At 41.9% G+C, this 15,442-nt stretch overlaps 1 protein-coding gene across 5 annotated transcripts in view; it reads right to left on the bottom strand.

The window, feature by feature from the left end:
• slc2a9l2 (solute carrier family 2 member 9, like 2) overlaps positions 1–15,442 on the bottom strand; it is a 390,239-nt gene that overhangs the window by 85,097 nt on the left and 289,700 nt on the right. For all 5 annotated transcript variants that reach the window (XM_072579596.1, XM_072579412.1, XM_072579774.1 and 2 more), the window contains exons 10-11: positions 6,202–6,303; positions 161–236 (exon numbers count right to left, since the gene is read on the bottom strand). In XM_072579596.1, coding sequence (XP_072435697.1) covers positions 161–236; positions 6,202–6,303 — 178 coding nt within the window. The remainder of the gene's footprint in view (positions 1–160; positions 237–6,201; positions 6,304–15,442) is intronic.

The raw sequence follows: 15,442 nt of genomic DNA on the forward strand, positions 1-15,442 counted from the left end.
TGGAAATCCACCTTGAAAGTTCCGGGCAATATTCTCATCCGTGCTTCAAAGCAAAGTGAAAATCTCAGCAAAGCAACAGAATAACTATGATTTATTAGTACAGTGAATGCTGCTATGTGTTACTAAGAGGTTCCTTCTATAATATTACAATTAGCATTACCTGGACCAATGCAGAATGATGCTATTACAGCAAGAATGCAGATCAGACTCACATAAGGCATCCAGGATACTTTGTTCTATGGAATAAGTATATAACTTCATGTTAGATAATGTAGTGGACATTATTAAGTCACAATTGCTAAGTCACAAATTTCTTTAAATCTTTGAAAGGAATTACTGTACAATATTACCTTCAAAATGGGAATACTGGCACGCGGCAAAATTAATGTTGGTAATGTCCTAACTTAATGCCCCCAGTTTAAACATACATTGGTTTGGGGAAAATCTTGATTTTTACTATTTTGATAAAAATCAAGATGAATCTTATTGAGGCTATCATCATTGGAAGATCCAACCATGGATAAATCAAGCAGCCATATTGTAGACAGAATCTGTGGCGGAATGATTACAGTTATTTGCTCTTTTGTTACACCATTTGAAATGCTAAAATGTCTCTAATAAACTTTTAGAACCAATTGTAATTTTTGAATGGTTCTTGTTGTAAATGCACTTGATCTTAGTAATGATTTGTGTAGTACAGTATTATGTTCCTTCTAACAATATCCATTGTGTTCTGACACCTTGAAGGATGAATGTTCACCACCATTTATTCCTTTGATTCTAGGCTCCTGAACTATAATGTCAATTTATGAATTGATTAATAGATAATTACTTCAATTATATTTTGAAATTCTTTGTCAGTGTAACAAATAATCATACATAGTGAATCATTGAAACTCCTTTATCAGAGTGTGACATGAATCATACATTATGGACTGTCATCACAAACATTGTGTACAATGTTCCTAGCCCGGTCAGGGAGCAGAAGCCAGGAAGAAAGTAAAGAAGTGCAAAGAAATAGTGTGACACGGTGACTCAGTGGTTAGCACTCGACCTCACAGCAGAAGGGACCTCGGTTCGATTTCAGCTTTGGGAGACTGCATGGAATTTGCACAATTCCATCCCCCCGCCCCCCCCGCCCCCCCCCCCCCCCCCCCCACCGGGTCCGCATGGGTTTCCTCCAGGTGCTCTGGTTTCCTCCCACAGAAATAGCCATGGGAAATTGTCTGTAGTGTGCTGACTAGGTGGGTTTTAAAAAAAAATGTGGGATTATGGGTTTTGGGGATAGGATGATCATCAGCGGGTCGGTGTGGACTCAATGGGCCAAATAGCCTCCTAATGCTGTGTAGGAATTCTATGAATCAAAGTCATTCCATCTTTCCTGGTGGTGAAATCAATAACTGAAGTGGAAAAATACTTGTAGTGCCTTGGCCTCCATAGTTAAAGGATGTCACTGAGGTGGGCAACCCCGTGAGCTAAATCTTTTAGATAGTCTTCAGCAAAAGTCACTTGTTGCCATTTCATTGAGGAGACTTGAGCATCTGTATGACGGTGCTTACTTTTCTTTCGTGTGAAGTTACACAGGGTCAGGAGATGCATACGTTTGGAAGGCTGATAGACTATTGAGGAACAGCTGCAGTGGCCTTCAGCCCAGTAGTCTGAGTGACAGAAACTGCAAGAAAAGTAGAAGCTGTGGCATGCGGCACTGCAACATACAGCTGAATCAATCTGGTCACAGGACAGCACCATGAAGATGCTACCCCCTATACAGGGTCTATAAGCCTAGGGTCAACAGCATGGCCCTCTCAGAGCAGCAGTGCCTCTGAAGCCTGCTGCTCTCGTATCAAAACCGTGTGCCTTGGAGGAAGCCTCAAGGTGAGTTGAGCACCCATTGCCTGTGGCAGTCAAGATGACTGTAGTTCTCAATTTTCTTTGCTCAGCTACCGATGCTTGCAGGATCTCACAATCTGCTGCTCCTCATAGCAGCTTCAGCCAGATCATTTGTACCTTGCTTGGCATGGTATCATCGTACATTATCCTTGATGTGAAAGTTGTCAGTCATGCCCAGAAGGCTGAAGACTTTGCCACACTCCTCTATTGCCACAGACTTCAATAGGACCAGGATTTAATTGTGTGCACTTATGTAGTGATTAACAGTCTATCACAATGAATTGCCTGAGTCAACAGGGATTCTACTCTTTTAATGAGCAGTTCGTGTTTGCCCTCCACAAAAGGAACTGGAAGGTATCCAGCTTTCCAGGGAGCTTTTAGAACTCTCTCATTCTTTAGCAGTGACTGATACCTCAGCTCTTCACTCTAATACACAACCTTGCTACAAGGATTTGAGGGGTAACAGTTGAAATCTGGACATGATTGCCTGAAAAGGTAATTCCAGTGTCTTGCCCAATGTGACACTCTCCTTCGATATGGCCTGTCAAGGATCTCCCCCATGGTAGTGGGGTACAATGCCTCATTGAACCTGACATTTCAAAGTGGAGTGCTTCTAGTACTTGAGGAGGTGGGGGGTACACCTAGCTTCCTCTGGTGACTTACAAACATCTCAAGGTTCCAATGATATGTCCTGCCACAAGAGAAGTTCATAACACCCTCATTCGGGCAGGTTTCAACTGCGAGAAGTCCATGCAGCATTGTACTTGTGCCATTCAGAACCAAGTGTAGCTGCACCTAATAACTCCCCACCATGAATAAGTCAAAATGCTACCAAGAACAGTCACTTCCCATCTGCTACTGCCATTCAAGAGTCTCCTGTCACTCTGCTATTTTCACCTACCTGGGGTCAATATAGGGTGGGAGATAAACAACATCATGACACTTCCAAGCAATACATACTTGAAGTGTACATTTTCCATTTGATACGAAGTTTGAAATTGGTACTCACACCCAGACAACTGACTTTGTAATGCTAAAACCACTCGGAATTCTCTCTGACGTAGTGTTGCCTCTGAGCCATCATAAGACATAAGACATAGAAGTGGAAGTAAGGCCATTTGGCCCATCGAGTCCACTCCGCCATTCAATCATGGCTGATGGGCATTTCAACTCAACTTACCCGCATTCTCCCCGTAGCCCTTAATTCCTCGAGACAACAAGAATCTATCAATCTCTGCCTTGAAGACTTTTAGCGTCCCGGCCTCCACTGCACTCTGCGGCAATGAATTCCACAGACCCACCACTCTCTGGCAGAGCTGGAGGCAGCCAGTTCAGTTCAGCAATACAATCATGGTATGAAGCTACTGTTGAACACCTATATCCACACATTGGTCTGTTACAAATGGCTATCGATGAGACTGAGGAATCTCTTGCAATGGGGTGACCATGCATTCAAAAGCCTGAGATGTAATCGTGTTATAGCTCTGACAGACTCCTCCACATTGCCACTGGAAACTCTGACAGATATACCATTGCTGTTGTGAGAGTACTCACTTTGTGTGTATCACCTGAGGCTTAGTGTCTTCCTGAGGTCAATGGAGATGGTGGTGTCTTTGGGTCTACGATGGTGGCTCGTCATAGCTGTCTTTTACCTGCCAGAAGTTGCTCCTGCTGGCTTGTTAAGTGCTTTTCACCTTATGTTCCCAATTCTATTGGAGGGGTATGACCCTACAATGTGCTGGTTAAGAGTGTGTATGAATCAAGAGTCTTAATTTGCTCACTTTGAATTAGCCACATAGTGAGCTTAATACCCTACAACAAGGAAAGGTGCGTGATAATCTGTATCATTCAACCGTCATGTTATACAAGGAAGTCAACGGGATCAAAGGAAAATTTGCAATTATACAGTGCCTTTCACTTCATTTGGATGTCCCAGAGTGCTTTACAGTCAACAAAACATTTTTAAAGTGTAGTCATTATTGCAATATAGGGGACAAAGCAGCAGATTTGAGCATGTGGCTTCCATATTGTAATACTGATCAGATGATTTGGTTTTGCGATGTTGCTTTGAGGGACAAACATTGTTCTGGACACCAGAGATAACTCTTCACAATGGTGCAATGAGACCTGAAAGGGCAGACAGGGTGTCAGTTTAGTATCTTGTCTGTAACATTACACTGCTGTACCAGAGTGTCAGCCTGGACTTTTACTCTCAAATTCTGGCATTGGACTTCAACCCACAGCCTCTGACGCAGAGCTGAGATTCTACCAAATGAGTCTCGGACAACATACCATTGCTTAATAGGTCGCCCAGGAAACATGACAGAATCTGAATTTAGTTTGGTACAAACTCAGCATTCTGTGTTTTTCAATAAAATCAACAGTTTTTGCTGTCAAAGTGTCCAGTGTGCCATCAGAAGTGAAGTTTTCATCTTTCAAAGTCTTTAGCTGCGATTTATAAATGCCCCAGTAAGTTGCACATACATTTGACAAAGAAAGGTGGCAGTATTTCAAGAGGACATCACAAGGTACAGCGAGTCTTTTGGAAAGGGGCTGGGGTTGAGTTTGCACAAAGTAAATTAACCCAAACACACGTTCATGTTTGTGTGCCATTGTGTATATGTTTGTGTGCAATTGTGTTTGTGTGCGATTGTATTTGTGTGTGTCTATTTGTGTGTGATTGTGTTTCTGTGTTTGTGTGTGATTGCCTTTGTGTGTTTGTGTGCAATTGTGTACGATTGTGTGTTTGTGTGCGATTGTGTTTGTGTGATTGTGTTTATGTGTTTGTGTGTAATTGTGTTTGTGTGTTTGTGTGTGATTGTGTTTGTGTGTGTTTGCATTTGTGTGATTGAGTTTATGTGTTTGTGTGTAATTGTGTTTGTGTGTGCGGTTGTGTTTGTGTGATTGTGTTTATGTGTTTGTGCGTGATTGTGTTTGTGTATGTGAGTGTGATTGCGTTTGTGTTTATGTGCAATTGTGCTTGTGTGCTTGTGTGCGATTGTGTTTGTATGTGATTGTGTTTGTGTGCGATTGCATTTGCGTGCAATTGCATTTGTGTGTTTGTGTGCAATTGCTTTTGCATGTTTGTGTGTGGTTGTGTTTGTGTGTTTGTGTGCGATTGTGTTTGTGTGTAATTGTGCTTGTGTATTTGTGTGCAATTGCGATTCTGTATGATTATGTTTATTTGTGAGTTTGTTTGTGTATTTGTATGCAATTGCATTTCTGTGCGATTGTGTTTGTGTGCAATTTTGTTTGTGTGATTGTGTTTGTGTGTGACTGTATTTGTGTGTAATTGTGTTTGATTGTGTTTGTGTATTTGTGTGCGATTGCATTTGTGTGTTTTTGTGCAATTGTGATTGTGTGTGATTGCATTTGTGTATTTGTGTGTGATTGCGTTTGTGTGCTTGTGTGTGATTGTGTTTGCATTCGATTGTGTTTGTGTGTGATTGCATTTGTGTGTTTGTGCGCAATTGTGTTTGTGTGTGATTGTGTTTGTGTGCAACTGTGTTTGTGTGCGATTGTGTTTGATTGTGTTTGTGTAATTGTGTGCGATTGCATTTGTGTGTTTTTGTGCGATTGTGTTTGTGTGTTTGTGTGCGATTGCATTTGTGTGTTTTTGTGCAATTGTGTTTGTGTGTGATTGCATTTGTGTATTTGTGTGCGATTGCGTTTGTGTGTTTGTGTGTGATTGCGTTTGTGTGCTTGTGTGTGATTGTGTTTGTGTTTGATTGTGTTTGTGTGAGATTGTGTTTGTGTGTGATTGTGTTTGTGTTCGATTGTGTTTGTTTGAGATTGTGTTTGTGTGTGATTGCATTTGTGTGTTTGTGGGCAATTGTGTTTGTGTGTTTGTGTGCGATTGTGTTTGTGTGGTTCTGTGTTTGTGTGTGATTGTGTTTGTGTATTTGTGTGCGATTGCGTTTGTGTGTTTGTGTGTGATTGTGTTTGTGTTCGATTGTGTTTGTGTGTTTGTATGCGATTGCGTTTGCTTTTTTGTGTGCGATTGCATTTGTGTGTTTGCGTGCGATTGTGTTTGTGTGCAATTGCATGTGTGTTTGTGTGAAATTGTGTTTGTGTGTTTGTGCGCGATTGTGTTTGTGTGTTTGTGTGCAGTTGCGTTTGTGTGCAATATTATTTGTGTGTTTGTGTGCGATGGTGTTTGTGTGCAATTGCGTTTGTGTAGCCAGGAAACAAAGTTTGCAATAATTACCTTTAAAGTATAAGGGAGGGGTAACGCAAAAAGAAAGAGAGGATCAAACAGTAATGTGTGGAAATAGCCAGAGATTCATGGTGGAGATATTAAAATTTAAATACCTGCAGATTGAGTGAAATCGTGAGCAACCCAAAGAAAAATGACATCAAACTAAATCCACCAATGAGAAGAGATCGTCGTCCAAGTCGTTCAATGGTCAAACACTAGAAAGGAAAAGTAGAATAACTCTTCAACTTCAATTCTTTTCTTCAACTAATGGACAAGTTATCAAAATAAGTCTTTTACACAGGTTAGTATCTACACCTAAAGCAAAACTAGTTATATTTAGAGAGAAGCATTTCTACTCTAAAAGGGAATTCATGGAATGCTTACAGGATGGCTTTTTGGAACAGCTTGTCATGGAGCCCACAAGGGAACAGGCTATTCTGGACCTAGTGCTGTGTAATGAACCAGACTTTATAAAAAATCTTAAAGTAAGGGAACACTTAGGAAGCAGCGATCATAATATGGTAGAGTTCAGTCTGCAGTTTGAAAGAGAGAAGGCAAAATCAAATGTAATGGTGTTACAGTTAAATAAAGGTAATTATGAGGGCATGAGAGAGGAACTGACGAAAATAGACTGGAAGCAGAGCCCAGCAGGGAAGGCAGTAGAGCAAAAATGGCAGGGGTTTGTGGGTAAAATTGAGGACACTGTACAGAGGTTCATCCCCAAGAAGAGAAAGATTATCCGGGGAGGGATTAGACAGCCATGGCTGACAAAGGAAGTCAGGAAATCTATCAAAGAGAAAGAGAGATCCGATAAAGTGGCCAAGAGCACTGGGAAATCAGAAGATTGGGAAGGCTACAAAAACAAACAGAGGATAACAAAGAGAGAAATAAGGAAGGAGAGGATCAAATATGAAGGTAGGCTAGCAAGTCATATTAGAAATGATAATAAAAGTTTCTTTCAATACATAAGAAACAAATGACAGGCAAAAGTAGACATTGGGCCACTTCAAACTGATGCTGGAAGCCTAGTAATGGGATATAAGGAAATAGCAGGAGAACTTAATAAGTACTTTGCATCAGTCTTCACAGTAGAAGACATGAGTAATATCCCAACAATTAAAGGGAGTCAGGGGGCTGAGTTGAGTATGGTTGTCATTACAAAAGAGAAAGTGTTAGAAATGCTAAAAGGTCTTAAAATTGATAAATCTCCTGGCCCCGATGGGTTACATCCTAGAGTTCTGAGGGAGGTGGCTGAGGAAATAGCCGAGGCGTTGGTTGAGATCTTTCAAAAGTCACTGGAGTCAGGGAAAATCCCGGATGATTGGAAGATTGCTGTTGTAACCCCCTTGTTCAAGAAAGGATCAAGACAAAAGATGGAAAATTATAGGCCAATTAGCCTAACCTCGGTTGTTGGTAAAATTCTAGAATCCATCATTAAGGATAAGGTTTCTAAATTCTTGGAAGAGCAGGGTCGGATTAGAACAAGTCAACATGGATTTAGTAAGGGGAGGTCGTGCCTGACAAACCTGTTTGAGTTCGTTGAAGAGGTGACAAGTAGGTTAGAACGGGGAAACCCAGTGGATATGGTCTACCTAGACTTCCAAAAGGCCTTTGATAAGGTGCCACACGGGAGGCTGCTGAGCAAGGTGAGGGCCCATGGTGTTCGAGGTGAGCTACTGGTATGGATTGAGGATTGGCTGTCTGACAGAAGGCAGAGAGTTGGGATAAAAGGTTCTTTTTCGGAATGGCAGCCGATGGCACAAGCGGTGTCCCGCAGGGTTCAGTGTTGGGGCCACAGCTATTCGCATTATATATTAATGATTTGGATGAAGGGACTGGGGGCATTCTAGCGAAGTTTGCCGATGATACAAAGTTAGGTGGACAGGCAGGTAGTACTGAGGAAGTGGGGAGGCTGCAGAAGGATCTAGACAGTTTGGAAGAGTGGTCCAGGAAATGGCTGATGGAATTCAATGTGAGCAAATGCGAGGTCTTGCACTTTGGAAAAAAGAATACGAGCATGGACTACTTTCTAAACGGTGAGAAAATTCGTAAAGCCAAAGTACAGAGGGATATGGGAGTGCTAGTCAAGGATTCTCTAAAGGTCAACATGCAGGTTGAGTCCATGATTAAGAAAGTGAATGCAATGTTGTCATTTATCTCAAGAGGGTTGGAATATAAAAGCACCGTTGTGCTACTGAGACTTTATAAAGCTCTGGTTAGGCCCCATTTGGAGTACTGTGTCCAGTTTTGGTCCCCACACCTCAGGAAGGACATACTAGCACTGGAGCGTGTCCAGCAGAGATTCACACGGATGATCCCTAGAATGGTAGGCCTAACATATGAGGAACGGCTGAGGATCCTGGGATTGTATTCACTGGAGTATAGAAGATTAAGGGGAGGTCTAATAGAAACTTACAAGATAATACATGGCTTGGAGAGGGTGGACGCTAAGAAATTGTTTCCGTTAGGTGGGGAGACTAGGACCTATGGACACAGCCTTAGAATTAGAGGGGGTCAATTCAGAACAGAAATGTGGAGACATTTCTTCAGCCAGAGAGTGGTGGGCCTGTGGAATTCATTGTCGCAGAGTGCAGTGGAGGCCGGGACGCTAATGTCTTCAAGGCAGAGATTGATAAATTCTTGATGTCACAAGGAATTAAGGGCTACGGGGAGAATGCGGGTAAGTGGAGTTGAAATGCCCATCAGCCATGATTGAATGGCGGAGTGAACTCGATGGGCCAAATGGCCTTACTTCCGCTCCTATGTCTTATGGTCTTACTGTGGCCTGGTATCAAACATTATTGTCCGACATTAAATTTGAATGAAAAATATTTGAATATTATCAGAAAACAGAGATGTGCTGCTGAAGCTTTGCTTTTTGCAGTTCACCAGGACAAGTGCAACATGGCCAAATTTTAAAAAATCATAATAATTTATACTACTGAGAAAAAAGAGCTGATGCACCAGCAAGTTGGTTCTGATTGGCTGAGGTATTGCCATGAAAATAGCAACCATAAATAATGAGGTCATCAAGTTCTGGATGATCCAAAACTGTTGCAAGGCTTGAATGTAATTCTTTTGCTAGCAGAATGTATGAATGCTTGCCATTTTGACCAAGCATGAGTAAGTCATTATGGCTCAACTGACAATTTTTAAACGTTGTGCCGACCATACAATGCAGCCATGTCATGTGTGAATTACAAGTCTGTTGTGAGGCTTAATACATAGGCTGTTTGTGCCAACAACTGGTTTATCAAATCAAACATCATGTTTCTTTCATTGTTTGTAATAGGCAGCTTACAGATTGTACTTCAGCAGCCCATGCTCGCAACCTCCCATACTCCCACCCCCACACCACACACCTTTAAATGTCACTATTGGATGCAATTCTGCAGTCGGGCACCATTTCTGAAGAATTCTGTCTATGCTTATATTTACTACAGCAACTAATTTAAAAGGATCAGCAGAATTCAGAAAATGGCTCATTTATGCTTGCTTTTCTATATTCATGCACAAGGACCTGATTTCTCTTTTTAGAAATATTCAAGCTATGCACCATCAAGCAACCATGTACCAAAGAAAAACGTTGCTATAACTATAGAATAAGAACTTGCTTCTTCTGATCCTAGCTGCCAAATGCCTAACACACTCCGATAGCATACTTCTATGCTGTTTTAGTTTGGGCTTTGTAGCATTTAAAATAAACAGGTTAACATTAGGTACCATGAGTGTAAAGGTAAGTGCTAATAAACCTAATAAAGGCCTGATGTAAAACCACTTTATATAGAGTGGTGGAAATGTGGAACTTGCTGCTATATGGAGATGTTAAGAATGGTGTAAGTTCCTTTAAAGGGTCACTGGATTATAACATGAGGGAAAAGGATCATAGAATTGGGTGAAACAGTGGCACAGTGGTTAGCACTGCTACCTCATAGCGCCAGAGACCCGGGTTCAATTCCCGCCTCAGGCAACTGTCTGTGTGGAGCTTGCACATTCTCCCTGTGTCTGCGTGGGTTTCTACCGGGTGCTCCAGCTTCCTCCCACAGTCCAAAGCTGTGCAGATCAGGTGAATTGGCCATTGCATTAGTCAGGGGTAAATATAGGGGAATGGGTCTGGGTTGGTGGGGACTTGTTGGGCCGAAGGGCCTGTTTCCACACTGTAGGGAATCTAATCTGTTGACTGAGATGAAGTAATGTGGGAGAAAGCTTGTGTAGAGAATGGAAGCAAAATGGGGCAGTCACCTGCTTCTGTGCTGTTATAGTTCTATTTCCTTTTATACAACACCTCAACTAATAATGAGGAGAGACAACATTTCACCAAGTGATTTATTGCCTTACAGCTTGTATAAAAGAAAAACTTATAAAAAAAACACGCTCAGTAAAAAGTCCTGTCATGTTTCAACATTCCGCAGATTTATAGTCCTCCAAGTAGACCATAACGGCACTTTTCCCAGTTATTTAGAAATAAAAAGCAAAGTCGAATGCTGAGAAAATGAGTTCCAACAATAATTGCAACCCATCTTGTTTTTTTCTGACAATCACTAGCTCTTATGCCTGTTTACATTATTAACCCAAAAGTGTAACTGTGGAACAAGCAGAGCTGGTGATTCACCCTTTTTTACTTGGTATTCCTCTGAAAAGAAGACACACAAAGAGTGAAGAGGCACTGTAACGCTGTTGTAATGATAGACCCTGCTGGCTGATCTCACAGGTGCCGATGGTGGAGCTCTGTCCCTCACCTGTACACTCTCTCCATGCCACATCTTGTCAGAGTGTGCAATTGTAAAATTATCCTCACGATGTTTTGGAGCAGAATGTTAACCATTGCAGATGAAAGTTTAAAAAAATTAATAAAAGGAAAGTACGAGATCATTTTTACAGGTAGGATAGCAAGGTCATTGGAAAGCAAACCATGCCTCTTTTTGTCACAACATATTCTGAAATGTAAAGTCCAGCATCACAGACAATCATTTGACAGCTCTTGTGAAATGGTAGGTAAGTAAAGTATGCTTTCAGTTAGGGTGGGGATGCTAGGAAGTTAGGGGTGCCAGGAGGAGAGGATGCCAAACGGGCAGGATGCCAGATGAGTAGGATACTAGGCTTCAAGGTGACAATGAGGCCAGGTAAGTGAGAGTGTGTGTAAGCTGAGTTGGGGTGGGAGGTGTCAGGTGCTGGAGCCTGATGTGTTGTTGGCTCTCGGGGTGGCAGTTAGACAGTGTTGGGTCATGGGAGAGATCACATCCAGCACAGACGGAGGGATCAGGTCCAGAATGGGGCAAGGTGTGCTTGGATATTGGAAATAGTGTTGGGCCCTAATGGGTGGCACGGTGGCACGGTGGCACAGTGGTTAGCACTGCTGCCTCACAGCACCAGAGACCTGGGTTCAATTCCTGACTCAGGTGACTGACTGGAGGTTGCACATTCTCCACGTGTCTGCGTGGGTTTCCTCCGGTTGCTCCGGTTTCCTCCCACAGTCCAAAGATGTGCAGGTCAGGTGAATTGGCCATGCTAAATTGCCCGTAGTGTTAGGTAAAGGGGTAAATGTAGGGGAATGGGTGGGTTATGCTTCGGCGGGTCGGTGTGGACTTGTTGGGCCGAAGGGCCTGTTTCCCACACTGTAAGTAATCTAATCTAATTCAATGGCCCTGGGGAGTTGTTGGGTCTGGAATGGGGCAGGTCATGATTGGGATGAGGCAGGAAGAGTCCAGTCCTGTAGTGGTGGGAGTCGGGGGGGAAGCAGGATGTTAATCTGGTCCAACAGTGGAGATATTGTTAGCTCACAGGTATAGAGCGGTGGTATCAAATCCTGGAAGCTGTAGATAATACATCAAGGGAGAAGAGATAGTTGAGTGCAGTGGCGAGGGTCTCAGGAGGAGAGACATTATCAGGTCATGGTCAAGGGGTGTAAAGGGTCAGTGGGAGTTGTAGTTGAGGGTGTTAGGGTTCATTTGGAGGTCAATTTAATAGCTACTCAGGAGTTAAGACTAGAGTTTTAAGCCTAACACAGCTGCTCTGATTGCTCACGCACTCCAGTAGGTATGCCAAAACCATTCTCAGCATGAAATCACAGCTGCCTATAAACCTTGGAAATCCACACAGAAGATAAGCATAAAGGGAGATTACAGGTTCCAGGAGGACAGGAATTGCATAGCTCAATCTTCAATTTCCTGGGGAATTCCTTCAGAGACTCTTACAATAGGAATTCTGCATGGTCCCCATGCACAACTCCCAAGTAGGCCTCAGAAATATTCTTATCGCCTCTCATCCTTCTGAACTCTAGTGAATGCAGGCCTGGTTTAAACATAAAATTCTAACATGGCTGGGGGTGGGTCACAGATCCAAGATATGGAGTAGGCCATTTAAGACTGTGGTGAAGAAACATTTCTTCCTTCACACAGTGGTCAGCCTATGGAATTCACAAACACAGAAGACTGTGGAGGCCAGATCACTGAGTATATTAAAGAAAGAGATAGGTCATTTTTCAGGTATTAAAAGACATGTAATATAACATGACAATGGCATTGAGATAGAGGATCAGGCACGGTCACTTCAAATGGCAGAGCAGGCCTGTTTTGTTCGATCACCTCCAGATACGGCTGCTCTCTTATTGGAGAGAAATGGCTTTTTAATAATTTAAGGAGGGTCACCACACCTCAGGTAAGGAGCAAGATTGAGAAGGTAGAACTTTCATGGTAACCTCAGCCAATACGGGAATTGAACCTGTCTTGTTGGAATCATGCTGCATCGCAAATCAGTCACCAAGCCAACTGAGCTAAACAACCCTCAACCTGGTTTGTTGTTGATGTTACTATGTCTCTGAAAATACCTCCATCCATTACAGTTACCCTATCCACACAGTAATTCATCCAGTTGCATGGAAGATTTTTTAAATGATTTATTGAAGCTTTACTTCCAGCTTTAATTGGTATTTATCAAAATGTTAGCGTTCAATATTAAATAACTGCATGTCTAAACCTGGCATCAAGACCAACAGCTTTTAGCATAGTAAAATGGCAATTGAATATAAAAGTTCATTGAGTCTTAATGTTTTCATGCCAAAATCATAAAGCAACTTGTATCAAGAGGCTTCCTTAGAAAGTGAAGACTGGATTATTGCATTGCTAATATTTTAATATTGACAGAGAGTCACAAAAAGGAGTTGCTAATAATATTAATTAAAATTTATAATTTAAGATTATAGAATGCTGTGACACAAACATCACAATTCCACACACTTCTTTCAATTTTTAATTAACTTTTAATCCTTATTTTGATCATCTTAATTTTATGTTTTTGTTTTCCCACTCTCTAATCTTCTGTGGTCTTGTTCTTATACAAAGATAAACTGAGACGGAACTGACTCTGATTTTATGAAAAAAAATGGTGCTCCACAAGAGTTTAAAGATAAGACTGTGAAACTTTAATCATAGTCACCGAACTCAAACATTTCTGCACTTCAATTAACTCTGTTTCCTCAGATAATTAATATTTCTGTACCTAAGTATCTAAGATTCTACAGTTTACCAGCTATTGAAATCCAACTAACTTATTTATAACTTCCTGACTTATTCCAGTCATTTCAACCCTTCCCTAAGATATACTGAACCTGTGACTGCTTCTTCAACCTCTGGGAAGATTAGATTAGATTCGCTACAGTGTGGAAACAGGCCCTTCAGCCCAACAAGTCCACACTGACCCTTCGAAGAGTAACCCACCCAGACCCATTTCCCTCTCACTGATGCAACTAACACTACGGACAATTTAGCATGGCCAATTCACCTGCACTGCACATCTTTGGAGTGTGGGAGGAAACTGGAGCACCCAGAGGAAACCCACGCAGACACGGGGAGAATGTGCACACCCCACACAGACAGTTGCCCGAGGCTGGAATTGAACCTGGGACCCTGGTGCTGTAAAGCAGCAATGCTAACCACTGAGTCACTGCTGATAAAGCATTTGGTCACATTCATTTATCTGCCTTAAGTTCTATTGTCTTTTATAGCTCTATAATTCCATGACCCACTTTCTCTCTGAAAACTGAGGCAAGGTAATAAATTGATGTTGTTGGACAAGCGATCGATACTATTCTTCACCCATGTTGCATGAGTTCCCTGAGCTAATACTCACTATAAGGTAAATTTGCTGTCACCAAACTCTTTATTGGAATGGGTCTACAGGGCTTGTTACAAGTTACTGATGTGATCAACATTGTTACAGAAGCTATGAGGAAGACCCAAAAGGTGGGCCTCATTCCTTTCTAATCCTAAGGTGTTCTCCATTACAAGCTCAAAAGACATTTTCATAGTGGTTGTTTTTAAGGCCCTTCTCTTTGACCCTTTCAGACCCTTCCGAGAGTATCATCTACAGTCTTTCACTGACCAATAGATGTATACTGCTTACGTCCTGCAGCTCCCTAATGTAACTCTTTCCATTAAATATGTGTGGAAAACATATCTGTAGAAAACATTGCCTGGTATTTTCAAATTCTGGTAATTTTCTCATAACTTTACAATTTAACGTTTTGTCACTGTCCTATGGGTTCCTAGTAATTTTTTGTGAATTTTATTTTTATTACTTGCCTTTAAATACTGCATTTTTAGCTTCAAATGTAAACTAAATCCTATTTGTGCCCTCAACCTGAGTTTTGAATCTGTTCTCTTTTGAGATAGGTTTGGTTTGTAATTGTTTTTTAATGATGGTTTATTAAAGGAGGAACAAAACATTGTGAAAGTATCTTTATGAATATTATGGGGTTCACAGCGCACCAAAGGTGAGTCCAGAAACTGCTGAGGTGAGAAATGAGAAGATATCCAGGAACTGGGATCATGACAGTAGGAGTACTATAGATGGGTCAGTTTTTGTCCAGTGTGTGCAGGAGGGCTTCCTGACACAGTATGTAGGCAGGCCTACAAGGGGCGAAGCCACTTTAGATTTAGTACTGGGTAACGAGCCTGGCCAGGTGTTAGATTTGGAAGTAGGTGAGCACTTTGGAGACAGCAATCACAATTCGGTCAGGTTTACTTTAGTGATGGAAAGGGATAGGTGTACTCCACCGTGCAAGAGTTACAGCTGGGGGGGGGGGAAGGGAAATTACGATGCAATTAGGAAAGATTTAAGAAGTGTAGAGTGGGGAAGGAAACTGTAGGAGATGAGCACATTAAAAATGTGGAGCGTATTCAAGGAAATGCTCCTGTGTGTCCTAGATAAGTATGTACCTGTCAGGCAGGGAGGAAGATATAGAACACATGAGCCGTGGTTTACTAAGGAAGTGGAATCCCTGGTCAAGAAGAAGAAGAAGGCGGCTTATGTTCGGACAAAATGTGAAAACTCAGTTAGGGCACTTGAGGGTTACAA

This window comes from Chiloscyllium punctatum, chromosome 1 (genome assembly GCF_047496795.1).
Source record: "Chiloscyllium punctatum isolate Juve2018m chromosome 1, sChiPun1.3, whole genome shotgun sequence".
Classification (NCBI taxonomy): Eukaryota; Metazoa; Chordata; class Chondrichthyes; order Orectolobiformes; family Hemiscylliidae; genus Chiloscyllium; species Chiloscyllium punctatum.